The sequence below is a fragment of the Micropterus salmoides genome, unplaced genomic scaffold, assembly GCF_014851395.1.
Source record: "Micropterus salmoides isolate LMB-PRFRI ecotype aquatic unplaced genomic scaffold, ASM1485139v1 Ms_hic_scaffold_21, whole genome shotgun sequence".
In the NCBI taxonomy this organism is placed as follows: Eukaryota; Metazoa; Chordata; class Actinopteri; order Centrarchiformes; family Centrarchidae; genus Micropterus; species Micropterus salmoides.
The window spans coordinates 13,133,078-13,160,012 of record NW_024041262.1 but is presented as its reverse complement, the minus strand read 5'-3'; the positions used below and the strand labels follow the sequence as shown (position 1 = coordinate 13,160,012).

The 26,935-nt window shown below is 41.7% G+C and overlaps 2 protein-coding genes across 4 annotated transcripts; one reads left to right on the top strand and one right to left on the bottom strand.

Annotated features, from left to right (window-relative positions):
* The first annotated feature begins 1,534 nt into the window (after positions 1-1,534).
* On the top strand, positions 1,535-14,272 carry LOC119915759 (ataxin-2-like protein). 2 transcript variants are annotated; one of them, XM_038735475.1, is made up of 23 exons: positions 1,535-2,243; positions 3,305-3,344; positions 3,432-3,488; positions 3,896-3,967; positions 4,171-4,333; positions 4,800-4,921; positions 5,168-5,259; positions 6,411-6,659; positions 7,643-8,058; positions 8,146-8,232; positions 8,338-8,451; positions 8,647-8,730; positions 8,926-8,984; positions 9,731-10,080; positions 10,188-10,257; positions 10,615-10,749; positions 11,364-11,427; positions 11,744-11,925; positions 12,119-12,260; positions 12,432-12,541; positions 12,882-13,061; positions 13,263-13,434; positions 13,661-14,272. In XM_038735475.1, the coding sequence occupies exons 1-23, from the start codon at positions 2,119-2,121 to the stop codon at positions 13,696-13,698; spliced, it is 3,123 nt and encodes a 1,040-aa protein (XP_038591403.1). In that variant the 5' UTR covers positions 1,535-2,118; the 3' UTR covers positions 13,699-14,272. The 2 variants fall into 2 exon arrangements, with proteins under 2 accessions (XP_038591403.1, XP_038591402.1); XM_038735474.1 differs by having other exon boundaries at positions 13,549-14,272.
* A 2-nt stretch (positions 14,273-14,274) lies between these two features.
* Positions 14,275-20,843, bottom strand: adprh (ADP-ribosylarginine hydrolase). 2 transcript variants are annotated; one of them, XM_038735476.1, is made up of 9 exons: positions 20,724-20,843; positions 20,344-20,590; positions 19,615-19,732; positions 19,418-19,526; positions 18,960-19,058; positions 18,773-18,878; positions 17,457-17,723; positions 16,813-17,027; positions 14,275-15,037 (listed from the first exon to the last, which is right to left on the bottom strand). In XM_038735476.1, exons 2-9 carry the CDS (start codon positions 20,349-20,351, stop codon positions 14,868-14,870), a joined length of 1,092 nt encoding a protein of 363 aa, XP_038591404.1. In that variant the 5' UTR covers positions 20,352-20,590; positions 20,724-20,843; the 3' UTR covers positions 14,275-14,867. The 2 variants fall into 2 exon arrangements, with proteins under 2 accessions (XP_038591404.1, XP_038591405.1); XM_038735477.1 differs by having other exon boundaries at positions 20,344-20,509; positions 20,724-20,830.
* Between the last annotated feature and the right edge of the window lie 6,092 nt (positions 20,844-26,935).

Below are 26,935 nucleotides of genomic sequence, written 5' to 3'. Positions count from 1 at the left end.
GTATGATGTTGTCGCTATGGGAAACGAACACTACGGAAACCCCGGGGAGCCAAAAATGTGCTATTACACAAAAACTCGATTTACTTATTTTTTAAATCGCCCGCAACAAAAAATTCGAATTAATTCATTCAATCGATTTTTCGCCCAGGCCTAATTCAGACACATATTTCCAGAATCTGCTAGAATGGGGACATTGCTCCCTTCAGAGATGGGTTAAATGCAGAGAATGAATTTCGCTACATTTATGTGTATGTGACAAATAAAGTACCTTTACCTTTATTGCCAGGACAGCAACAAAGATCCGTTGTTGTTGAACAGTTTGGTTACGAAAATTGTGTTATTGTTGGACCAGTTTTTTTTAATAAAATAACAAAGTAACAAAACATATCTGAGGAGGTACGAAATCATTTTTTAAGCTTTTATTGACAAACAGCTTGGTAAACATAAATCACACAAGAGTAGACAATGCCAGGGGAACATAAGGTTGACAGAATAAAAACAAAAAATCACTAATCAGCACTGAAAAATATTAAACAGGGTAAATAGGTCTTGATGGCTTTCCTGTTTTAAGAGTGGGATTGTTTTAATGTAGCCTGCTGTTTGACTTCCTGTCAAAAATGGATTTAGATTTATGAATATGTGATTTTGCAAGCAATAAAATCAAAATGAGAAAGGATTTTCCTTGGTAAGTAAAAAAGCCAAACAACACATTTTCATAGGAAAGGGAGAATTCAGAGTCAACAATACTTTTGGAGATAAAGTGCAAGATAAATAATACACATCTTGAGCCATTTGAAAAATGGGTAGTTCACATCAATGTCCTTATATCTTTGTAGCAATACCTTGGAGGGATAATAATGATGCAACATTTAAAAGACACTTCCTTAACCTTATTTAGAATTAGATATTTAGAAGATAAGCACCAAATTTTCTTCCAGTCTGAAGTGACGTTATTCCAATAGGGAACAACATTTAACAGATATTCTTTTTGAAACAGAGCAGGTGGTTATTGTTTCTCATGTTAGAGGAGAAACAGATGTGGCCAACACAAGTAGCGCAATAATGTCTCTATTGTTTCAGATGTAGTAGCTATCTGTGAGGGGAAAATTTAAGTTTAGGAAAGGAGCAATTGTAAATTTGATAGTTTTATAGAGATTTTTTCAACATTGTATGCTAGCTGCAAAGTATGAAGACCTCCAAACTTTGAGAACAGAACCAAATTCCAGATTGAGGCTGCATTTCTTAAATACTGTCTTATCCAATTGTTGAGGGTAGAGCATATAGGCTACTGTAGGCTATGTAAAAAGGGTAGAGAAATAAAGAAGCCACCATAGGAGTTCATTAATAGCCTACTGATGTTCTAACATAGAGTGTTGTATTTCTCCATACAAAATTATAAAGTAAGTTATCAATAACCAAAGAGTTCCCTTAGTACGAAATCATTATCAAGTATCGATTCAACGCACACGTCACTCCGGCTCCCTAGTAGGCCGAAGGCGCACGCGCACGTCAACGCCCCCTCCCCCCTCCCAGCCGGTTTCCAGTCAGTCGCGCGCGGATTGAGTCAAGTGAACCTACCGAGAGGTGGTGTTGACCGACCGCAGCAGGTTTTCACTAAGAAACCTGAACAATCTTAACTTCCTGAGGCAACTGACAGTAACACTGATAGCTTGTTTTTTAAACGGAAGGGTCAGCGGTGCCGGAGTCAAGGCGACGCGACAGAGAAGAAAGTAAATCCCGGAGGGAAGCGAAGTGAAGATCAAAGCTAATGCTAACTCAGCTAACTTTAGCTGCTGCTAAGTAATTACACGGAAACGCGTGTAATTTTATTAGTCGCTTGCTTTGACACAACCGCTGTGGTTATACACTAGATAGTTAGGGGGATTTGTTTAGTTACATTTAATTAAAATAGTGAGGTATTTTGCCTTTACGTTTTAGGCCACAAGTCAGTGGTGTTAGCAAGATTAGCTCCAGTAGCCGGTCTTAGTGAGGTTACACCGGCTCTGCGCTCCTCGGGATAGGCGATATCGCTAAAGATAGTTCGCTTCACGTCGACAGGTTTCAGTGTTTCTTATAAGTTAGCTTACACTTTGTAACAGTTACTGTCTACGCTTCACGATGATGAAACAACAGCAGCAACCCGGCTCAGGCGGGAGAAAAGCGTCTAACGGGACCACGGGCCCCGGTGGAATGTCGTCTCCAGTCAGCGGCATCAACAGCGGGAACAGGACACCGGCCGGGAGGTAAGCGTGCTGGGGATGTGCTGTTAGGACAGTCCGGGGATTGTCTTGTGACTCAGAGGCCTACCGGTTAAAGCGCTGTGGGTGTGTCTCGGAAATAGAAGCTTATCTCAAGGCCAATGAGATTAGTTTGTGTTTGATTGACAGTGATTGTGGGCCAATCAGAATCCTCAAATTGAACCCAAGACAAAAAAGTGAGGTGGGTCCAAGTTTGGTGAAAGCAAAGAGGAGCAGATTAGCATACAGGCGAAACGAAGTTTATCTGTCCTGTCAGAGAAAGGACGTTGGTGTTTTGATAAAAATAAAAACATTTTTACGACAACACGTCTTTGTAGCTAAAGAAAGCACGATAAAGAAACGTTATAATTAATAATGAATATATTTTAGGGCCAGCACAAGGTCATGTGTGGCGTGAATCTGAGAGGAGTGTGTGTTTACTAAACTCTTGTCTCAGTCTTTGTTTTGTAACCGTGTATGTGACTAGCAGCAATATCATCCCATTTGATCATTCTTTATGGAGGTTTCATCCACATTGATCTCAATACCTTTTTGTTGCATGTATGAAGATGAAAGTTTGCTCTAATCAACGTTTTCAATTCAAGTCTAAATGTTGACATGGTTTAAATGTGGCTGTACCTCTTCCTTTTATTTCTTGAAGACATTAAATATTTTTAAAGGGAACAGTAAAACTCAAACATGCTTTTCCTGATGTTAACTAATATTGAAGTTTTCTTTAAGGCTGAAAATAATACGACACCATACCTCCTTATAAAAATGCCTCTGTTCAGATGCCACTGTTTTTGCTCTAAGCCATAAAGTTTGACAGTATCAATAAGGTTTATATTCACAATAGGTGATTCTAGAGAACAAGTCTTATGTGCAGTAGGAATGCTGATTTGGGAACTCGTCAGGCGTCCTATGTAAGCTTGTCCACTTCTCAACTAGCCATATGTTGTAAATGAGCAATGTGGAATAGTCACTGCTTTAACTGTCCTTAAAAAACAAGTTATTCTCCTTTGTCTTCTAAGCAGACAAAGGCATTTTAACTGTGCTGTTTCTCACAGGAATCGAACTTCTGCAAAGCCGTCATTCCAGTCATCTCCTGTGAGTATATCGATGCTGACAAGTTTTTATGTCTTGTCTTAGTGAAACGTCTCTTGATGGATACTTTAAACCCTTTTCCATCTGCAGGTGTTCGAGGGTGTGTACAACAATGCCAGAATGCTTCATTTCCTCACAGCTGTTGTGGTAAGTCATTTAGCTTGTTAACAGTGTTCTTCTGGAGGTCACTTCATCTTCTTTGATTTCTTTCTTGTATGTTATATACTGCTTTGTTAAAGCACTTGCTGTAAAAAGCACTATACAAAAACATTTCACTTACTTACTTCTCAGACCAGGATGATTATTGTAGGAAATGAATGGTAGTGAAGACTTACAGCAGCTGAAATAGGGTTAAATCCTTGTTCCATCTGGCCATGAAAAACTGCCATATATTACTTTTGTCTGTAAAGAAGCACACTGCGCAGTGTACAAAATATGTTTAATCCGCAAATGCTGTTCTAGTTTTGGGTGTGTCACTGATCTAAATAGCAATTTGTTTCTGACTTACTTTTCTGGTGAAACAAGGTCCTTAACAAAATCTTTCTCGCTCTCAGGGTTCCACCTGTGACATAAGAGTGAAGAATGGCAGTGTATTTGAAGGCATATTCAAGACTCTCAGTTCTCGGGTAAGAAGCTCATGTTGAGCACAAAGGTATGCACTTCCCTGTGCCAATTTAATGAAGCTCTGCAAGTAATCCTGTCACTATAACGGTAAACTTATGTCAAGGAAAAATGTGTCTTTTTTTTTTTTTTTTAATTGTTTAATTTCTGCTCTGTGAGTTCACACAGTCCTCAAATTTCTGCTGCCATCCCAATGTTTGGTCCTTAGTGTGAGTTGGCTGTGGACGCTGTACACAAACGCAGCAAGGAGGAGGAGGGCCCAACATCAGCTCCGCCACGGAGGGAGGAAATCACTGACACCATGATCTTCAGCCCCTCGGACCTGGTGACTATGATCTGCAGAGATGTTGACCTCAACTTTGCCACCAGAGGTACAAACACACACATGCTGGGGGGCCAGGGTAACAGGGAAAGAAACAAATACAAGTTCTTCACAGACCTGCAGTGCATTTGTAGCGAAGACATGTAGTTCCTCTTTTAAAAAGAAAAGAGGACTGAAAGTAAGCATTAGATTGCGTTCATGCTAAGAGCATCCTTGAGTTATAGTAACTGGTTTTCCAAGTGTTGTAAATTTTGACAAAGTGCACAGTTCGAATAACAAGGAGTAAAGTCTCTGAGCTGACTTTGTTTGGCTGGTTTAAATTGCCTCTTGATTTTGTGAAAAGGGGAGAGAAAATAATTGATTTGAAGTCTAGGCTCCAGTTTTTTGCAGTACGGTTAGAAGTAAGCAAATAATAACAATGTTACATAATGTCATGGTTTGAATCAGACCCAAATGCAGGTGGGCACAAACTCTTGCCAAAGGTAACACTTTTTCTTTTTTTTCTTTGCTTTTAGACACCTTCACAGACACAGCCATCAGCTCTAGTCGCATCAATGGAGATCACAAGGAGAAGGTCTTGCAGAGATGGGAGGGAGGAGACAGCAATGGAGAGAGTTATGATCTGGAAAATGATGCTGTGAGTTGCACTGTCTCTTTAACCCATACAGAAACACCAACTAACGTACTTTTTATATATACACATACAGTGTTTTTTTCAGTTGATCATTCATACTCAATCTTTTTAACCCATTAGTCTGATATGCCACAAGAAATAAAAAAATTTTTAAACTGTTGTACTTATTAAGCATTATTATAAACACCAATTATTTATCCACACCAATAATCTCCCTTTTTTAATTGTTTTGTTTTTTTTCTTCTTAAGTCCAATGGTTGGGATGCCAATGAGATGTTCCGTTACAATGAAGTGAAATACGGAGTCACGTCAACATATGATTCCAGCCTCTCCATGTATACGTAAGTTTCCACATAGATTCATTGCTTTCACCATTTCTTGATAAATTATTATTACTAAGATTACTGTAAAAGTTTTTGCAAGGAGACCAGGAGAAAAAATTGGAAGTTGGTACTCTGAGTAGTGAGACTTTACATATATATCTTTTGTATTGTACTTTTGGCAGCATCTCTGGTATAATTACAAATTAAAAGTGAGAATCTGTTTACAATACTATCCAACGAAGGTTAAAATCAAGGGCAACTGGACTTGGTTGAAGATACTGGAAGACGTTTCGTCCCTCATCCAAAGGACTTCTTCAGTTCTGACTGACTGGCAGGGAAACTCAGCTATTTAACCTCAGTGGGGTCGTTGGCCCGGGTCATCGATACCGGGGAGACTAAACAACCACTACACAAACGCATGGCTCAACACAGAAGAGCCAACTCCTCAGGTCAAGACTCTGCAGTCTACTTACATTTGAAGGACAGAGGACACTTGTTTGAGGACCACCAGGTGCACATTTTAGACAGAGAAGATGGATGGTTTGAAAGAGGTGTCAAGGAAGCCATCTACACCCGGGTTGAGAAGCCGTCATTGAACAGGGGAGGGGGTCTACGCCACCACTTATCCCCCACTTGCAATGCTGTCCTTTCATCACTTCCCAGGAAACTCAAACGTAACCTATTGGCCTCAGGTGAAGATACCAACGATGGTCGTTCAGTCTTGGCCACAGGTAGTCTTAACGACTGTAACGACTGTCGTCACAGCAACAAGGAACACTAACGAACCAGCCGTATCGATGCCCCGGGCCAACGACCCCACTGAGGTTAAATAGCTGAGTTTCCCTGCCAGTCAGTCCGAACTGAAGAAGTCCTTTGGATGAGGGACGAAACGTCTTCCAGTAGCTTCAACCAAGTCCAGTTGCCCATGATTTTAACCTTCGTTGGATAACTATGACCTGGATGACTGAGAATCTTCATAGACATTTTACAATACTATCATCCTTAAATGGCAGTATTGTCCACTTATGTCATTGTTGACCAGGAGTTTACAGGTTGTCATTCTTACCACATACTGTACCACTCCTGCTGACCTCACTAGTCAATTCAACTTAAAGCAGAGAGCAGGAAAACATGTTTCTTTGTCTCACCTTCCTCCTGCTGTCCTGCAGTGTGCCACTGGAGAAGGGCAACTCCGAGGTCTTCCGACAGAGGGAGGCACGCGCTGCTCGCCTGGCCAGTGAGATTGAGTCTAGCCCCCAGTATCGCCATCGAGTCGGCCTGGAAAATGATGAGTGCAAAACTGAGGAGGACAAGTACAGCGCTGTGGTGCGGGATGGCGGCGATCGCGAGAGGGGCCGTGAGAGCCCCCGTGACAGAGAGCGCGAAAGGGGCCGAGACAGCCCTGGAGCCAGCAACAGGTTGGGAGGGGCCACTTGTTTCTTGGGCATGTAGTTAGTGGTATTTGTCTCATTTTAGATTACAATCCACCTAACTGTAATACAGTGTGATCCGTAGGTCGTTGTCACAGCAGAAATTTTGACATGTCATTGTAAAAACAACGGCTCTCTTCTGTTCAAGTTAGGTCTGGGCGGTATATCGGTATAATGAGGTATACTGATATAATTTCAAAAGACATATAAAATTAGACACTTTTTATAGTTTATACCAATATAGTTTGATGTTGAGTTAATGTTTCCGTAAAGTCTTGCCAGCGTTTGCTCCTCTCTCTCACCCTCATCGTGCAGCCCCGCCCCTCCCTCTGCGTCTACTCACAGTCTGTAACAACATGGAGGGAGAGACTGCTGAAGATTTGGTTTGTAAAAAACAGGGTTCATTCAGTGTTTCCCACACATTCACTTTACTTCAGCGGGCTGCCCGGGTTAGGCGACACAGTGTAGCATTTATCAGAGAAACACAAAGGGATTACGTTACAAGTAGATGTGTTTGCAACAGATAATGTTATGTCTGTGGGTGTGAAGAGAACTGAAGGAGGCAGATTCAATAAGTGAGTGACACTTAAGATGGAAAATCAAGTATAATTTAAAATGGTGAAATAATAAACGAGCTAAATTACTTCAAATGGTAAAAACATGGCCGCTAAAACAGACAAAAACCTGTTAAACCTGTGAGTCAAACATTAAGACCAACAGCAAGATGGAAATGTCTAGGAGAAATTGTATAAATGGTGATAACCAGTAAGCCACAGAAAAAATATTCAAATAATAATATTTCTGAACACTTTAAAGACTTCTTGCCAGTTTTGGGGTTCAAAGTTCATTCTTGACTTTAGAAATGGTTTGGAAGCAGTTGACAAAACAATCTCATTCTTAGGTCCCCTAAGTGACTATTGTGGAGCTTTCAATTCAGCTTATAGGTGATGTGTATTATCTTTGTCTTTCAGGGAAGGCAAGTACATTCCATTACCTCAACGCCAGAGAGAGATGAACCGGGAGCGAGCTGAGAGAGGCCCTGGAGGACCTTCACCCCACAATCGTCTAAGCACAGGTTATCGCTCCACCCCTCCATCCTCCTCTTCCCCAAGACCCCCACTGCCTTCTGCGGCCGGGCCCCAGCCCGGCGCCTCCCCCTCAGAGAGAAGCAGCCCCTTGTCAGGCCGAGGCGGGGCCTATGCTGCCCACCACCCCCAGGGAAGCCCAAGCCCAGGCCCGGGCTCTCCAGGAGGACCAGCACCCACGCCAACCTCTGCTTCCACTGCCCCATCACCAGCCAGCTCCCCCGCCTCACACGGACACACAGTTTCTCATTCCCACTCACTCCCACACTCGCTGTCTGACGCTGGCAGGCCTGTAAATGGAGGTAAGTGTGTGAACTTGTGATAGAACACTTGTGCTAAGGCAGCACGAATTGTGACAGATTGTAAATATTTTGCTTTGTGCGTTTTAGTCTCTGCCAGAACATCGCCTAAAGCCCAAAGACCTCCACAGTCGAGCAGAACAGTCCGCACGTCAAACTCTCACTCTCAGTCCACAGGTACATTCAGTCCACTGCTGTTACAAATTCCTCTTCTATAATATAATATTATAATGGATCTTGTCTAAAACCTAACCTTTATTTTTCCTTGTTCTGCCCTTGCAGCAACTCGCTCTCCTAAATCAGGCTCTTGCCAGGACATGCCTTATTTGGACACATCGTCTGTCTCCATGCCTGCCCAGAAGACGTCTGGCCCCGCCCCACTTTTCCCCGTAGATGGTACCGTCTCGTCTGTCGTTTTGTTTTATCGTTAAGAGTTTAAAATCAAAGTCAAAACCATTTTTTCTGTAATGACACAAGCTTCATCTGCCCCAATGAGAAACGAGTCACCTCATAGCAGTGAGCAACAACTTTTGAAGGTGGATTCTAATGAAGCGATACAACTAATTAGTTTGTCGTGTGTCTCATCTTTAGTGAATGAGATCCTTGGCGCAGCTGCGAAAGAACGCTCAGCCACCGAGAGCCCCAGCAGCACAGAGGAAAGCAAGAGCACTAAAGGTGTGTGTACAAGACCTTAAATTGGTAGCAGCTAAATGCTGGAAATATGTTTTGTTTTGTTTTTAAATTGGCCACGAGTCAGAGGACATACAATACACTTGCCTAATTGCATATCCTGTGTGTTTTTGACAGCATGCACTGCGTTTGCCATTGTCACATTTCACATTAACCTTGGTTGCTTCTCTCCTGCACCAGCTCCCTCAGGTCAAAGGTCGCAGATTGAAGAGCTGCGGAAATTTGGCAAGGAATTCAGGGTAAGACTGCAGTTTCCTTTCCGTGAAGCGTGAAATGAGAAAATCTGTGACCAATCAAGAGGTTGTGACCTCGGACATCACTGATGTTAGATGACGTCTGTTTTTTTATTCTCTTCCTCGTGTTATTCACTTGGTTGTGACCATTAACATATTTCAGATAACATTAAATACCTGTTGGTTTACTCAATCTTCACAGGATGCTGTGAAGGTCAGGACAGTATGTTAATGATAGTATACTCACTTTTTAATGCAATGCTTCGTAGTGTAAAATTAGTTGTATATTCTGCTTTCTATAGTGCAGTTGTTTGCAGTGTGTGACTATTTACTGTTGTACTTTTTACCCCCGGGTGGAAGAGGTGAAGTTCAGACATGTCTCATGTCTCAACATTTTGATTCATAAGATTCTGTAAGGAAAATACTTGTGCAAAGTATTTACTAAAACTTAATATTGTATAATTGCAAATCTGTTATAGATCCATTTTATTGGACATGTTCTCTGCTTACGGACATTTATCTAGTGGCTATTGGCTGCTCAGTCACTAGATGTGGTAGGTTAAAATTCCAGTAACATGAAGTGTCTCCAGATCAAAAGCAGGAAAAAGGTCTGTGCCTTTAGTGGAATATGTGAGGCTCCATTTAATTACATTTATCTGTTTGCTAAATCTTTCCTTACTTTTTTCTATTTTGCAATCGCCCCCATTCCTTCTTATTTACCTATCTATCCTCATCTTCCTCTCTTTTTTCAGCTCCAGGCGAGTGGAGGCAGCTCTAGCTCTCCCAGCTCCCCAGCAGCAGCAACCCCTCCTGCCATCAGCGATGCTGCCCAACCCAGTGCAGCCAAACCCTTGTTATCAGACGCTCATCCTGAATCAGAGCCCAAAGCTCAGCTTCCAGTTTCTAATCCTTCCCAACCTCAGCCTTCACCAGCCCCGGAAGACCCCACCAAGGACCCCGCGATTACACCCGGCGCCACAACAGCTGCCACGACAGCACCCGTTTCAGACAGGCATTCACCGGCCGTCCCGCAGCCAGCCAGGACCCCAGGTAGTGACGACGCCAGGTCTGAGACAACGGAGCGGCCAGAGGGCATGCCAGAGTGAGTTTTAAAAAGGATTTAGATTTTCCCGTAAAGAGTTTCTATTTAACTGACTTGTGTCACTGTCATTGTCATATGTTAATGTTTCTTTTTTCAATATCCTCTAGCCAAGTAAAGAAATCAACCTTAAATCCCAACGCTAAAGAGTTCAACCCTGTCAAACCTCAAATGCCTATGGTAAGGCAGTATTCCTGATAAATCTTTGAAATGGGAAGGCAAATCATTATCTTGGCTACAACTAGTAGAGTGGTACTTGTGTAGTACATGTAGATCAGGGAATTTATTAAAGTGCAGTTAATTTCATCCCATGATATCAAAAACTACACACAAAAATTGTTTTGTCCAAATACTTATTGCAGCATATATTTTATAGTTAATTTTATAGTGAACAACCCATTGGCACCGTCTTATTATTTCACTTATTGTAACATATGTAGGAAATGGTGCTATACTGAGAAATAATGTGTTGAACCCCCCTGTGGGTTACGTGGGTGACATGCATATTTATTTTCCTGTGGTTGTATTATCATGCAGACGAAGCCCAACACTGCGCCCACCCCACCTCGGCCAACTCCTCCAAGCCCAGTGGTCCTTCAGCACCCAGGTGGACAGGGACAACTCTACAACACTCCCTACCTCTCCTATGTATCACAGATCCACTCTGTGCAGGTACATGAGACAGAAAAACGTTAGTTGTCGCTTACCAAAGACATTTACACCTTGGTACAAATTGTTGGCACGTAACAACAACACGATGAACCTAACTAATTTATCATACCAGGCACGTTAGCATTTGTATTCATGATTTTAGAAACAAATTTAAATTTACTGTTGTTTTCATTTCATGGAAAATCTAAACACAAATTTAGTACAGCAGCTTGACTGACCAGTTACATTAGACTAGAAGTTATTAGGGCTACAACAATTTATTTCTATTATCGATTAATCTGAATATGCTGATTATTTTCTCAACAATTTAATCTGTAAAAAGTCACAGATAATATAAAACTGCCCATGACAGTTTTCCTGAGCCAAGTGTGACACTTTCATAGGTCTACTTTTTTTTTAGGATTTTATCATAAAAATGTAAAAAAAAATCCACAAATATTCCCATCTGAGAAGCTGTACTTTTGCTTTAAAAAATACTGAAATTATATGACTTATTGAAATATATGGCAGTAATTTTCTTTTGACTGACTAAGAGCTTGAGCTTTAAATTACTCCTCACAATGCAGACAAAGCAGTTTTTCTTGTGTTGACTACTGACCGTTTCTCTTTTTCAGCCCCCACAAATGTTCCAGTACACCATGTCCACAGTCAGCCAGGGAAAATACCCCAGGAACAAAGGTAAATGCAGCATTTTTCGCTCTAGTCCTGTAAGTCTGTGGTTTTATTTAATTTGTTGTTTCCATTTTAGTGCTTCTAAAATTAATGTCCTGTCAACTCTTGTCAAGAGCATGAAATCCACTTGAGTGAACAGAGTGCTGACACTGGAGCCTTTCAGTTGAACCTTAAATTGTGCCTTTACCACTGTTTCTGTACCGAGAGTGCAGTGACATCAACTTTTAAATTTAAAAACATCTCACTGTATCTGTATGTTTGATGTGTAATGTTTTTTCCCTCTGCATCACTGCTGTTTTTGATAATTATTTGCCTCCACCAGGCTCAGTAGTGGCTCAGCGCTCTGACCATGGTACTTCAGCAGCCCCCATGATGCAAGCTGCAGCGTCAGCAGCTGGGGCCCCACTGGTAGCGTCCCCCTACCCTCAGTCCTACCTTCAGTACAACCCACAGCAGTACAGCCAGCAGCAGGTCATCCAGGCCATGACACCCTACCCTGGGCAGGTAGGACGTCTAGACTCATTTTATAATTCAGGTTTCAACTGGTTAGCAGAATGTTTTCAGTAGCATTAAAATAAAGATCATTTGATTATCTGTTGCTGATCGCTTAATCAGCAGAGATTAACATTTACCTCTACATATAAAACAGATATAATAATTTGCTTAATCGTTCTTATCTTCCATCCCCCTTCTCCAGCCGATGTACTCCATGCTGCAGGGTGGGGCCAGGATGATAGGTCAAGGTGGGGGTCCCCATCCGCAAGCTCTGGGACCCCCAGGAGGCCCCCAGTTCCCTTCACAGGGAGATGGACCTCAGGGCCCACAGCAGGGAATCTACGGTGAGTGGAACGAAACCTGCTGAATGATTGATGTGAAACACAAAATGTCTTATGCAAGCCGAATACTAATAGTAAATGTCATCCTTCCATTAAGAGTTTTACTATAATATTGACAGTGAAACAACAGCATAAAGACACATCTTCATACTGATGATGTCTTTTTCTGTGTAGCGCCACAGTCCTTCTCCCACCACACGGGTGCAGTTCATCAGCCTCAGCCCTCCAGTACCCCAACAGGCAATCAGCCCCCTCCCCAGCACGCCGCACCTAGCCCTGGACAGGTGAGATACCCCATACAGGACTGCTTGGATTTCCCAAAATATACCAAGACACATTTGCCAATTTCAAAAACTAGTGTAACTTCCATAATACCCGTATTTACAGTGCACACTGGTATTTGTGGCTTCTGTGGTGATAAACTTGGAAATGTAGTCAATAGGAGTGGAGAAAAACACACCACTACTTTGTCTCATGTGGGGAGAAGGTTTAGTGGAGCATTCAGGTCCTTTAAAGGACTCACTTTCGTGGGCCATGTCCTTCAGGGGATCCAGCCTCTGGGATGCAGGTATTGTGATTCATTTATTATTTCTTAACATTTGACATTGTGATCTCTCCTTTCAGAATGCCCAGTCAGGCCCACAGCCCCAGTCCTTGTACCACTCAGGTCCCCTGTCAGCACCCACCCCACCCAACATGCAGCCGGGCCACACGTCTCCACAGGGCTCTTACCCCATTCAAGGCTACAGCATCCACAGCCACCAGGGCATCCCACAAACATATCCCCTGGGACAGCTAACACCGGTATAGATCCACAGTGCTGATACGTTTTCTGCTGTGTGGTTAATGTACCTTTTTTGTGCCTCACTGCAAATTAGTTATACATTTTGCATGAAAATGTGATTATTTTTTTTTATTTATTTATTTTTTCCTTTTGAAGTTTTGCTTAACTTGGAAAGTTTTATCTTGATCTAAACTTGATTTATCACTCTCCTGTCCCGCCAGGCCCACGTACAGGGAGCCATGTCAGGTCCCCACCATTCGGGGGGCCATGGTCAGCCCCAGTTAGTGATGTTGCAGCCGCCCCCTCAGCAGGGCCCTGGGTCAGTGCCCCAGCACCCCCAGCACGGACCTCAGCAAGGAGCACACCAACACTTTTACATAGGACATCCACAAGGTACGAAACATGAAGCAAAGTAAAATCCTTCCCTTGAGCGAATAAAGACTACTCAGATTCTATGTGGTTTGAAGTATAGCATTTATAGTTTTTGTTTTTGTTTACCTCCCACAGCAATGCAGGTACAAACACACCCTGCTTCCTTCCATCCGCCTGGAAACTAAACCCCATCTGCCCCTCCCCTCCCCTCCCCCCTCCCCTCCTCCTCCTCCCAAACTGTTCCCAGGAATGAGCCCCAACATCCCCACTGCCTGCTGGATGTGAGGCCCAGACTGAACGCGACCCATAAAAAAACTGACAGGATCGTACAGAGGAGAGAAGAAGTCTCACAGCACCTTATTCTTCTGCTGTAATGTTCGTCATGGGTACAAACCTCGGTGTCAGCCCCAGGCAAGGAGGACCTTCTTAATGCTAATGATGAAAGTGGCAGACGACTACAGCAGTGTCCGACCCCTGCTGCTGCCGCCATCCTGCTATCCTCTCCAACTTCAAGTTTTTGGAGACATGAGGCACCTTGCTGGGTGGACCAGTCGGAGTGGGTCGGGGGGGGGATGAAAAACGTCAGTAGGCAATATGTTTTAAGCCTTGTGGGGTTTTGTAAGTACTGTGACACACATGTGAAACAGACTGTTGCGGGATGAATACAGCATAAAAGGAGGGATTTGAAGAGGGTTTTTTTAGCAAATCATTTTTCTTTAACTCGATCCAGTAGTTAAAACTACCCCTTTGTCCTTCTTCTCTCCTGTAGGAAATACAATTAATAAAAAAAATGGACAAGACAAAAAAAATATTAAAACAACAATGACCAAAAAAATAAAGTTTTCAACTCAACTACAAAGCTTTGTTAGTTTCTTTTATTGTAATAATTGTGCTTGTCTAGAGTATTGCAGTTACAGTTCTGCTCTGTGCTGCAGGAAATAAGTATGAGACACAGAAGTGTATTTTTCATTAGACAATAACAAGAGCACATTTAATTTGAAGCTTACTAGGCATTCGCTATTATGTCAGGCTGACAAAACGAAGTAATTACCTCATAGGGAACTTTTTGCATTCTTTCCACATTCTCATTAGCTTGAATTCGTTCCACTCAGTGGTGCAACTTTGCATGTTAATTTGAAACGTTCACTAGGTGGCGCCCTCTTTATACACCAGCTTCAGTGTCAACATCATGAGGCACACAGTCCTTGTGGCAGAGATGACTCTTTGGGTTAGTGGGACACGGCTTCCCCTTCAGGCTAATATGACACCACACTTTGTGAGAGCAAGGCAAGTTTATATAGCACAGTTCATATACATCAATTCAAATCACTTGACGAATGAGTAGATGGAACATAGAAAAAGATAACACCACTCTAGATTGATGCACTAACTAATGCCAACTAGCTCTATGTCAATGTGTCTGCATGGCCTCAGTTCAAGATGCTTGGACACTGTCAGTGCAGCTGGCTGTGGTGGCAGTGTGACAGGGCATAGAGTTGCTCTGCGCTGCGCTCCAGTCGGTTCCGGTACTCCAGGTTGGAGTAGTTGCCTTCAGGGACCCCCTGGGTGCCGTACAGAAGACCCCAGCAGCAGCAGGCAATCACTGCTGTGCTGTCACTGTCGCCTGGGCAGGAAATAGAGAACAGCATGAGCATAGTAAGTCCTCTAATGACGCAGAAGTCTAGTGTAAATATTATCAATTATGGGGTTTTAAGCAACTATAGTAAATATTGTTATATCAACAACATATCAAAAGTTTTGTATAGCATGAATGGGGTCGCTCATAGTAATAAACAAGGACAATATTCACCCATCTCTTTTCAGCTATGGAGCTTTTAGCATCTTTTGTTTGTGGGTTTTTTTTTGCCTGCACCATTAATGTTTTGCTTCAGTCTCACCACAGACAGACAGTTAGCTACTAGCTAGTAATGTATACAGTGGAGCATTTATTAGCTAAAGAGACAGATATTTTTCTCAGGATTTGCTGGTGACCAAAAAGAAAGTTAAGAGAGAGTCAATATTGGACTTGTGTGTGCCGGGGGGCCAGAAACAGACTCCAAATGAATGCTAATGTTGCTCCATATCTATTCTGGACATGTAAATGGATTTAATTGTTGGCTAATAAGATCGCTGTTGACTTAAAACGAGACTAAGTTACTTTTTCTGGGAAAAACACATTCCTACCTTTACAAATGAAAACTTGAATACATAAAGGAGTAAAATTAAATCATACTCAATTTATTACACACTGAGATTTTGCTGCAACAGCCTTACTTGGTCTGGTAAGACCAGTAGATCATGTTAGCATATGTTAGATCTATGTTGCTAGTTGGGTTACTGTAATACATTCTTTGCAAACACAGTGGAAGTTGTTAAAAAACGTTTCATTGTCTTGCTTTACAAAGTCAAATTTATACATATGTCATTGTTGTATTCACAAAAATCACATAACCCAGGTTTAAATTAAACAAAACCATGGTTTAAAATATATTCCAGAGGTCTTTCAACTACATTAACATGATACTCTTATCAGCTTTAGGTAGGCTGACAATTATTGAATATATTCTAACACAGATACCTTATTTATTTACGTTAGGAAAGACAAATTGTTTATCACACATTATTTAATGATTGGAAACTGTAAATCTGACTCAGATGACAAAAATATGTATCAGTAATTTATTTATTTTTTTAACCCTTTACACCACAAACCTTTCTCTTACAAAATGATCACAGCAATAGGAGGAGTGTGATTTGAGATACTGGGTTTTCCATCTACTGCAAAGGGAGGGCGTATTAATCTTTGCAAATGTACTGTTGTATCACAGTAACTATCACAGCTATGGCACCAAATCAGACCATCTGATATGATGACTTAAATTCCCAGGGTTCATAAGCAGAGTTTTGTTAATGCCAGCCTTTGTAGTAATGACTAAAGAAGTTTCCTTTCTACCTCATTTGTGGCGCCTCTACAAAGCTGCTTCTGTCCTCAAGACAATGACAGATGAAAACCAATTAGAGTTTAGGCCATATGGCTTGTCTGAGCAAAAAAGTGTCCTGACTGTAGATGAGATAGCAGCTGGGAACACTGTTTAAAACAAGATAAGAGGAATGTTTGCATAAATGCAAAAATTAATTATTTAAGTCCACCTGGTTTATGAGTAGAGGTGCTATGATTTTCAAGCTAAAGGCTGGGTTTAGGGGAAAAGACCTTGCTTAATATTAAAACAGACTATATTTAAGAATTACTGTAGGGATGGTGAAGTTTAGGTATAAAGTTAAAAATACTTACGTTTAGGCTACAGATGTTTGAGATTTGGTAACGGTTTGGTGGGATTAAGTTTAGAGCAAGATATAAGAATGCCAAGACAAAGACATTTTCTTGTTTGAATCTCTGACCTCCGTGGAAGCCCGCTCTGCTCATCAGCTCCTCCCAATCTGAACTCGCCCCCAGCAGGGCGTCCAACGCTATCATCGGAGCATCGTGGCCACTGCGTCCCGCCCATCCCGACAGGCTGAAGCTCTTGTAGGCGTCGTCTCTCTCAGCTGGGCCGTAGGAGGAGGGCCAAATCACAGGCCCCACCCCGTTAGAGATGCCCCTCAAATCCAGGTACCTGTGGACATAAGTAAGAGATTTTCCTGACATTCACACCATCCTCCAGTGTAATGACATTCTCCAGAAGTGAAAGAAATGACTCATTTGAAGGTTAATAGACATCCTGTCATCATATCATTTAGTAGATGTGGTGGACACAGCTGTTTATGTCAACAGTATATATAGATATATATACACATCCTTTAAGGTAGACAAGTAAGTAATATGTGATAAGTAATTTGTGTATGTCTCTTATATTGGAGCAATACCTTATGATAAAAATGCGTTCAGTGTTGCTGACCTGAACTGAACCCGTGACATTTTAGTACAAATCTCATGCCATAACATATAAGCCTTGAGACTGAAATAGGTTAACAGAAAGTTGCTGATGCTGGAAACCTGAATTTGACATGACAGCCTAACAAAGCCTGATTTCAGCAGTTCATACCACTGCCACTTGTCACAGAAGTAGCCCCAGTCTCTCTCCGTCTCCTCCACCGCGAAGCCTCGACCTTGAACAAAGCTCTTTGCTATTGGACAGGCCTCGTTGATAAGGCCTAGACCCCAAGTCGTGATTGGCCTGCGCTGGACGGCGTATGAAGTAAAAAGGGCCGATGCTACGGCTCCCAGGAAACCAGTGGGGTGAGGATGGGTCATCCTGCCTGTCTCCACTGCAACCGCCACCAACGACAACAGCTGGTCGGGCTTTGGATACCTGGTGGGGGCAAAGTATTAACGTTCTTATCAGCATTTATTATGGAGGATATTTAGCTGACGTTTTCTCAATAAACCTCATGAGGTCCATCACACAGCAAAGAAATAGGTTTAAGCATTCTGGACCACTTTTGGATACAAATTGTGTTTACACTAATTACTTCTTTTAATACCTTACATTTTAACCCTGGAACTCCATTGTTATTTGTTATTTTCTGCTTAGTGAAGAAAGTATTACACGGCTGCATTTATTATAAATTACTTTGGATAAGAGCATCATCATCCTAAGTGAAGATGAAGAGAACCTGCCTGACAACAAAATGTGAAACGATTTGTGGCTTTATTAATTAGCTGATTTTTTTAACAAAATGAATAATTCATTTTGTTAAATTAATCCTTTAAATCATGTTTTTAGCACAAATATCACACACTCTCAGATTCCAATCTAAAGATTAGCTTGTTGTCTTCTTTTCAACATTTTACGGACTAAACCATCAAGATTTATCGACAATAAAAAAAATAATTTGTTCCCTCAATGCTTTCTGAGATAAGACTGAGATACTTTTTGTCCTAAAAGTCCTAAAAACCAGAGTGAGGAAATTAATTCACACTTCACACACACAGTTTATCACTTTAAAACATAATAAGATTTAGAGAAACTCCTTCATGTTACCAGGTGAAACTACTGTAATGCTGTCTTTGCACTGCTATAACTGTGTGCACATTCAAAAGCAAACTGATAACTGTACTGGATGTATGTGTCTGAATGTGAGGGGTGAATCTGGGTTCCTTACTGTCTTTTAGTGGATAGGTGTTTACATGTGCATTTTACCATAAAGCGCATCAAAACCCTACTTAAATCAATTTGTAACATGTTTTCTTTTCTCTACGTATCCCTCAGTGAGTCATTAAAATACCTGCTCGGGAGAACAACACTGCAAGGTCAATGACAATTTAAAAAAACAAACAAAACCAAACCCATGAAGAGCTCAGGCAAAAGACAGAACATTGAATGCAAATGCACTCAGTTATTATATATAAGTGTCTTACCTGAGGCCAATGCACATGGACCTCATGGCCGCGCCACAGCCCGTCCCCTCTGGGTTATATGGCACTCTGTAGCCCCCTTCATGTCCAGGTTTCAGCTGGGAGACTCCTAAAAGAGCAAATGTAAGTAAGTCAGATCTCTGCCATCACTTACAATAAATTTGATTTTAAAATGATTACTTTGTCTCACCCAGAATGCTTGAGGGCCCTGGTTTCCTCCCGTCCATGTCTTTCATCCCCTCTACATATCGAGCAGCCACCTCGTGCATGAGCTCCTCCCCCGTCTTCCCTATGAAGGAGACATCTTGTTCAAACTGCAGGCGTTGTTCATATAATCATTTTCAAAGATGTAATGGGTCGGTTAAAAAGGCTGGTTGTTTGCCTTATCACACTAAAGGTCAAGTTGAATTTCTACCATTTTCCTTCCACTTGTGTAGAGCTGTAATAGAGCAGCAAATCAAGGCAAGACTGGAAATTAGATTTAACCTTTAGTTGAGTCTCATGAGGCGGAGGGTGTGGTGTTTGTGTGTCCTGATGAGGCCTCATCAGCGCGGCACTGACTATCAGATCAATCCAATCAATTCCTTGTGTGAAACAAAACAAGCACAGGAGAGACAGAAAATGGGTTCAATGTCATTTTAACCTCACCAGTTGCCAGCCCTTCAGCCGTTGCCAGATGAAGAACTGTGTCGTCGCTCACTGGCCAGTCAGGGAGCTCAGCCTTGATGTTCTTCAGACCACCAAGCTCCTTCAGTTCCTGCAAGGATAGAAAGGACAAGGCTAGACATTTTAGCAGTGGTTTAGTTTTACCACAAACCCACTGTCTATGTTGGTCTTGCACTGACCTGGTGAATGGCTGGTCCCGACTCATTGTACTCCCACAGCTGGTTCCTGTATCCCAGAGCATCACCAACACCACTCAGCAACATGGCTGCTTTATAGTGCTCCAGTGTAGCAGATCCGCTGGTACACAATGCACAAAGAGACTGTTATCAACTGTTTTGAAGGTCTGATCAAGACCATTCACTCACACTGTATTACAGTAATTTCACATTAAATTTTTTGTTGTTGTTTTGATTTGACACCAGTAACACCACTAATGTTATCTTTCACTATTGCTCATAATAGGATTAAAGAATACTGTGTGGTAATAGGGCCCCCAGCAGCCTGGTTTGGTGGTGCCACCTTGATATGTGTACTGCAATGAAGCACAGTATGATATTAGTATTTTTAGAAAGGTCTCACAGTGGAAAGGAAGGCTTCAACATAATTAAAACGTTGCCAGTAGCCTATATATTTAAATGAAGACTAATAATAATAAAAATATGTGTAGTGAAATACAATCATGGAGAGAAAAGGTAATAATGTACAGTATCTGCAACCAGCTATGTATGTATGTTGATATTCTTGCATATTCCAAATGAATGCCCCCAGAAGTAACATTTTGTCATAACCATATCCAAACATCGATCAAGCAGAAAAGCAAAGCATCTTAAACATTATAGGTTTCTCTCTGGCTTGATTTGAGTTTTAGTAAAAGTTGTTGCACTTGCTCCACGCAGTTGCACCCTCACCGGTTCATTGCAGTGCGTCGGTCCCTGAAATCAAGCTCCACCAGGCGGACACACGCGTTAAGTTGACACCGAGGCTGCAAACCGAAGCGCTGCACACTCACTGCTTACTCTGGGCTACTTTTTTGTTGCTTGAGTGCCGCAGTCCCAGCTCAGAACGGCCTGTTAGCTAACACCAGCAGTCATTCAGAAAAGTTGACAAACCCAGGCAGGGCAGCAGGTCAGTTTGGACTCCTACAAAACGCTGCGGCTAAAAAAAGACGCAGCAGCAAACCACTTTTGGAAGCATGCTTTCCAGCTGGCAGGATGGAGACATGACAAAACAAATGGCACATATTTTGTGTAACAAGAATATAATCATTGACTCGCTCCCAAGCACTCACCATTTACAGCTGCACCACACAGCCTACTAGTGTGACAATCAATAACCTTAATAATACTGAATTATTAACCCCTAATTTAAGGTTAGGAGAAGAATTGATCTAATGCATTTTAGAATAGGTGCTGCAATTTTCAATAGCTTGGCATTGTTTTAGCTTGTTGGATCTGAAAACTAAATAAGAAGCTGAAATAGGGGAGACCGGGTATGGTTGTAACATGGGGAGAGTTGTAACAACACCAATTCCACCAAGTAGAGATAAGATAGGAGTTAGGTGATCATTTCTGTATTTACCTACTTACTCCCAGATCAAGCATGGTGGTTATCAAGTCTGGAAAGAGGTGCATTCAGAATATATAGAGAAAAAATTATTTTGAGGTAAGAAAGTTAATTTTTTGACCAAGACAATTTTTTGTTTAATACCTATACTATTGCAGATATAATTGTTTGACTTATATTAGATTGAAATATAGTTTCTCAGGCAACATGTGACAACATTTTTTCCTTTCTAATTTCAATCCACTATAGTAATACAGCTAGTTAAACATTGGCTGACAGGGGTGGGGTGGGTTGTAACAGTTCTTAAAAAAGTGTTACAACCATCCTCTAAACATAAAACTAGGGACTTTCTTTGATTTTAATATTGTTACAGAGTGCCCTTTGCAGTCTGGGCCCACCAAACCTGCACTCCAGGGTTACCAGCATTAATTTGTCAGCACTGTGACCAGTACTCCCCATTCACATGTTGTACACATTTTGGCGTGTGTATCATCACTCGGTCTCCGCCGGTGGAGAGGGTAGAAAAGTGTATGGGCAGCTTGTGAGAAGTGCCTGTGCGCAAAAAAAGTCCCGGTACGCCAAAGAGTAAAATATAGAAGTGCTGGTATATGTACCGGTGAATACAGGCCCAATTCAAGCACTGACTGTGACTCTGAATAAGAATATACATACATTGACACACACACACATACATCTATTTTTAGTTAGACCTAAGGATGTACTAATTCTTTCAAGTTCTTTTATTAGGAACATTGTAGTAGTATTTATTAAGTATACTTTTAAGTAAGTTTATTCTAAAGATAAATTTACATACACATACTGTTCATGCAAATGAGTCATCAGACAAAGTCTGTTACAGCAAGAGTGAAACATTGTTCTTTGATATCACTACCTGTTTTTAAAGCATATCATACAGTGTGGCATCTATTTTTGATTCTTTTGTGTGATTGTTACAACTTACCCCAGCATGTGTTACAACCTACCCTGCTATTGGGGCAGGTTGTAACAAGGGAACACAATGCATTTGACATCAACTCACGAGGTCTGTGATATTCTTGTAGAGGATTGAATTGGTGCTATTTGTAGTGAACATATGTGGGTACTTTCTGAAGCAAAAAGTGTTACAACCATACCCGGTCTCCCATAATGGTAAAGCTAGTGGAGAGATGATTGTCAGTTGAACTGGCTGCTTATTGACAAACTTTAATACATTTGAGAGTCTGTTCCAGATCCTCTCTGTCTGTATGTCTCTCATGCTCCGCTCTTATCAGGGGTGAGTAAATCTATCCCTGTTGTCTTTCTGACAAGATGTTGAACTGTTGAACTCTGTGTAACCCGTGGCGAGATAATCCAGGCAGATCACAGCCTGGGTCCCTCCTCTGCGCTTCCCCACTGGCACTGTCACTTCTACAACCAGGTGAGATCAATACACTTCTTAATCCAATCACTTCTTGAATAAAGTTCAATATAGATCTTTCATTCAATGATTTTATCCAGCAAAGCAGAGGCTGTTCATCTTGAGCTTGAAAGAATTAACTCAAACACTGTTTTTCAAAATAACCGTATAATCACCGTAACGTGAATATGCTTTTACTTTCGGCAGCAAGACGATGTATGTGGAATGATTCCAAACAAACTCAGTGCACATGTCACCCAGTCCAATGATGTTGATTCAGGGCTGGACTGGTAATCTGGCATACCGGGAAATACCCGGTGGGCCGACACACCTTTAAAAAAATGCTTTTAAAAAATTGGACAATGATTGGCCCATAAAGCATGGACAGCGGCCGATTGGGTAATTTTCTATAGCCTACTGACATTGGGCTGGCCCAATCACATCTCTTACTGGCCCCCTCCCCCTCTGCCCTCTGTTTCTTGCGTTGCAGGCCAAAAAAAAAACATTCTTCAGATGGAGCCCAGCAAATGCGCGAAAATAACCGATATGTTTGCTACCGGGGGTGCAGTAGTTTTAACATCAGCTGCAATACCATGCGTAGTGCATGCACAGGCACTTGAAGGAGTAAAGGCGAGCCGTGGACACTGCCAGGCAGTGGAAGAGGCTGTGTTACCATGCAGAGCAGAGGGACAAAGTGACAGGGCCCAGGGAGAGAGAGCAGGAGGAGAGTGGAGGTGAAGCGGTAAGGATGGAGAAGCTCAACCTGTAGGGAGGGGACAGGGAGGGAGGGTAATTTACACTGGGGACACTGGGGACATGTAACCACCACTACTGAAAGTATTCCTTAAAAATGTTCTGAAAAATAGCTTGCACCAAGAGATGTTAATTAAATAAAATAAATAAAAATGCTATGAGAAAGATTTATTTGCACAATAAGCCTGCAATGCATTGTTAATATAGATGAAACCTCTCTGTTTTCCAAAAAATGTAACTTAAGCTAAAAAATAATAAGCTACTGATTACTGCATTCTTAAATTTTTATATTCTGAATTGTCACCTTCCACCTTTTGTGCTTCCATTTATAAAAATAAAAACATTTCCACCATAAATTGGTGTAGAAAATGTCTCCACAATGCAGGAAATTAAGTGTTTAATGCTCAGAATCTTCTGGGGGAAGACACCCAGACCCCCAATCAAATATTTCATCAACAAATATTTTTTCTAAATAGTAGACATTATTATTAAACAATATTCTTGCCTTGTAGTCATGGGCACCAATCTTGTGCAATGTCATGTCTCAGTGTTTCATCACACCCCTAATTTGACCCCCTAAATGGAAGGGGCGGTGTACTGGTGAGGGGTGTCCGACCGATTTTGGTGGGCCACAAATGCCAGGGCTAATTTTTTGTCCCAGTCCAGCCCTGTGTGGATTTAATCTTTCTGGACAACAGTCGAGATCTACATCCGACTTGGGCTCCATAGGTCATACTGGTTAGGATTAATTCATTGTTGGTTTTGGTCTCTTCATAGGATTTGTTGACAAAAGTGAAGTCATAGCTGTACAATAATGTTCCCTGTTAGTGTGGTTCTTATAACAGAGAGAAGAACTGAGGAAAATAGAACCGTAGAGTTCTAGAACGCCACATTGCATAGAGTCAATGACATCACAATACAATGAAGATGAAGAACAGACTGCTGTGCTGAGATCAGCACAGACTTAAAACACATTACAGCACCTGCAGTTTTTCCTTGGAGACAAACAATTTTTCAGAAATACATATTTCTGCGACAGATGACCATCAATTTGTAACTGGTCTGTAAATTTTTAGTTTTACAGGCCCCGGACGTAAGGTAAGCCCACACCAATCAGCCATAATATTATGACCTCTGACTTATACAAGGTACAAGGTTGTTTATTTGTCATTATACAGCACAAGGCTGCATAACGAAAGGAAATTTGTAGTTCCTTCATGCTGCTCACAACATATAATTAAGTGTATATTAAAATATGTTAACATATCAAGTAAAACAATATATAGTTATTTATATCTATACACATTTTGCAGTGCATTTTTGTAATTTGCATCTGGGGTGAATGTAAACAGTAGCAACCAGATGATAATATGGTTTCATCTTCACAATAAACAGTCTGACATTTGGGAAACAGTGTGCATCTTGACTGCTTTTGAACACCAAGCATCATTGTCCACCTCCTCTCATCTTGACAGAGTCTTGCACTGATAGTTCGGAACATGGACAACCTGCCGAGTGATTGATCCATGATGTTGATGGGGCAGGTCTCTGTAATGATGTAGTCACCACAGTCTCTGAATTCCGTTGCTTGGTCAACACGAGTCCCATTATCATGGCACCTGTCAGTGGGTGGGATATTAAGGGAACATTGTGTCCTCATAGTTGATCTGTTAGAAGCAGGTAAAATGGGCAAGTGTAAGGATTTGAGTGACTTTGACAGGGGCCAAATTTTGATGGCTAGGTGACTGGGTCAGAACATCTTCAAAATGGTCTGCAGTGGTCAGTACCTATCAAAAGTGGTCCAAGGAAGGAAAAGCGTTGAATCGGCGGCAGGTTCATGGACGGCCAAGGCTCATTGATGCATGTGGGGAGCAAAGGCTGGCTTTGTTTTGTTTTGCAAACTTGTTCACTATGTGTTATATTAATCTGCTGGTAATGACAGCCCACAAGGGCATAGTGTTGACCTATTGAAGCCCTAGTCAAGGAATGACTCAGACTGAATAAAAATGAGTTTTGCATATTAAGTTTAAATGAATTCAAACAAAAAATTTAATCTGAAGACGCGAGGCTTGTGTACTAAACATGTACAAATATCTATCTTAGACTATTACATTAGAGGGGACACCTACCATGTAGACTCAGTTTCATGGGAAAAGGGTTGTTGGTCTTTTAAGGTCAGAGTAAGTCTTAGGAGAATGAATATAAGTCAGTGCAGTGTTACAAAAACATTTGCAGTAGGATGGACAACATTTTAAAATTGTAAGATGATTTTGAGTTCTTTGTCTGATCTATTCAGTGAAAATGGATGGAAGAGAAGACGCTCTGATGTTCAGTTTTTCCAAAAGTTATTTAAGGGAGACTGATTCACGGTTCAATTATTTGGATGGTAATGGTAACATAATTCTCTAGCTGTTCTTGCTGGCCCAGAGTTTCGGCTAAATATTTTGCCAAGAGGCGATCACCCACCAGCTGATCAATTTAACCCTGGGCTCGTTGCCTGGATGGAGTTTCTCTTGAATCATGCAGTAGATGACTTTGGCTTTCTTATGGTACTGGAGCAGCTGGAACCTAGCAACAATGAAAACCATGAAAATGATCAAAACAATGAAAATCATGAAAACATTGCCAACCTCGACCACAATGACAACCTCCACAACGAGAATATAGATGACAATGCTGATAATGACAATGTTATCAACACTGACAATCCCAATGTCAATGACGTTGAAAACAATAATGAAAGTGCAGAGGACGCAGGTGCTAGTTCAGGGGCTGAGGTTGCCATCGGAGATAATCAGGATGTAGAAGAAGATGACCCCCTGCCTGGATGATCCAGGGGGAGTTTGGCCACGGTGTTGAAGAGAGAAGCAGCGAACAGTATGTTGGGATGAGTTTGCTGAAGGCAGAGCTAACTGCATCTCTGACAGTGACACTGACGGTGATGATTTCAACAAGAATACTGGAAATAGTTTAGTCAAACATGCAGGTGCTGAGGTTGCTGAAGAAGACCCTCTGCCTGGTCCATCCAGGAAAAGGTCAAGGAAGCATGATAAAGTAGAAGATGGAAGAAGCAGCAAAAAATCACGACCGTGTTACGAGTTCACTGACAGCAAACCTGACACCGTTACGGTCAGAACTTGCCACGATTTTGCTGATAGTTTTAGCAATATGGATCTGGCTGATGGTGCAGGTTCTGTGGAAGTGACAGGGGAGGAAGCTAATCAGCAGGTGGATGCTACATGTTGCTGACTAGCTTGGCAATATGGACTGGAGCAAGAGTTTCAGAGTGGTGAATTATTACTCTGTAACAAAAGTGTCTTTCATCCGTAAAGTTTTAACTGAGCTCTGTCTCTACATCACAGTAACAACTTTATGTCCATTGACTGCTTGGAGGGTAGCTAGTGTTTGGAAGGGAGAGGAGAGGTGTGCTGCAGCACACTGTTTTTCCACCGCTGTTTTTGAGGGCGTGTCAGACTAGTCGCTCGGCGAGCATTATGAGGTATTTTCTTGTGACATCACAAGAAAGCGGAAGCAACGGCTGGACTACAAACAAGCTGTTTTCCGGCTGTTCAGAGCAGAGTTTTCCCTTTGGGGTGGACTTTTGGCTTTTTCACTTTGCAAACCTATTACATGCACAAAAAAGGTATATAACTCAATAAAGGAGAGGGAAAAAGCCAAAAGGCATAATACCACCTCTTTAAGATGAGACACCAGTGACAAAGACTGACTTTCTGTGGTGATGTTTTAGATAGGTGTTCACTTTGAAAGGATTACCCCCTGTCTGTCCT

Excerpts from the sequence above, each read along its gene's own strand:
- adprh (XM_038735476.1), bottom strand. Across the intron at positions 18,879-18,959 it reads AGGGCCCTCAAGCATTCTGG|GAGTCTCCCAGCTGAAACCT; the intron begins GTGAGACAAAGT and ends TTGCTCTTTTAG. Across the intron at positions 17,724-18,772 it reads TCCATGTGCATTGGCCTCAG|GTATCCAAAGCCCGACCAGC; the intron begins GTAAGACACTTA and ends TGCCCCCACCAG.
- LOC119915759 (XM_038735474.1), top strand. The coding sequence starts at position 2,119 with ATGATGAAACAACAGCAGCAACCCGGCTCAGGCGGGAGAAAAGCGTCT. Across the intron at positions 3,968-4,170 it reads TCAAGACTCTCAGTTCTCGG|TGTGAGTTGGCTGTGGACGC; the intron begins GTAAGAAGCTCA and ends TTTGGTCCTTAG. Across the intron at positions 4,334-4,799 it reads CCTCAACTTTGCCACCAGAG|ACACCTTCACAGACACAGCC; the intron begins GTACAAACACAC and ends CTTTGCTTTTAG.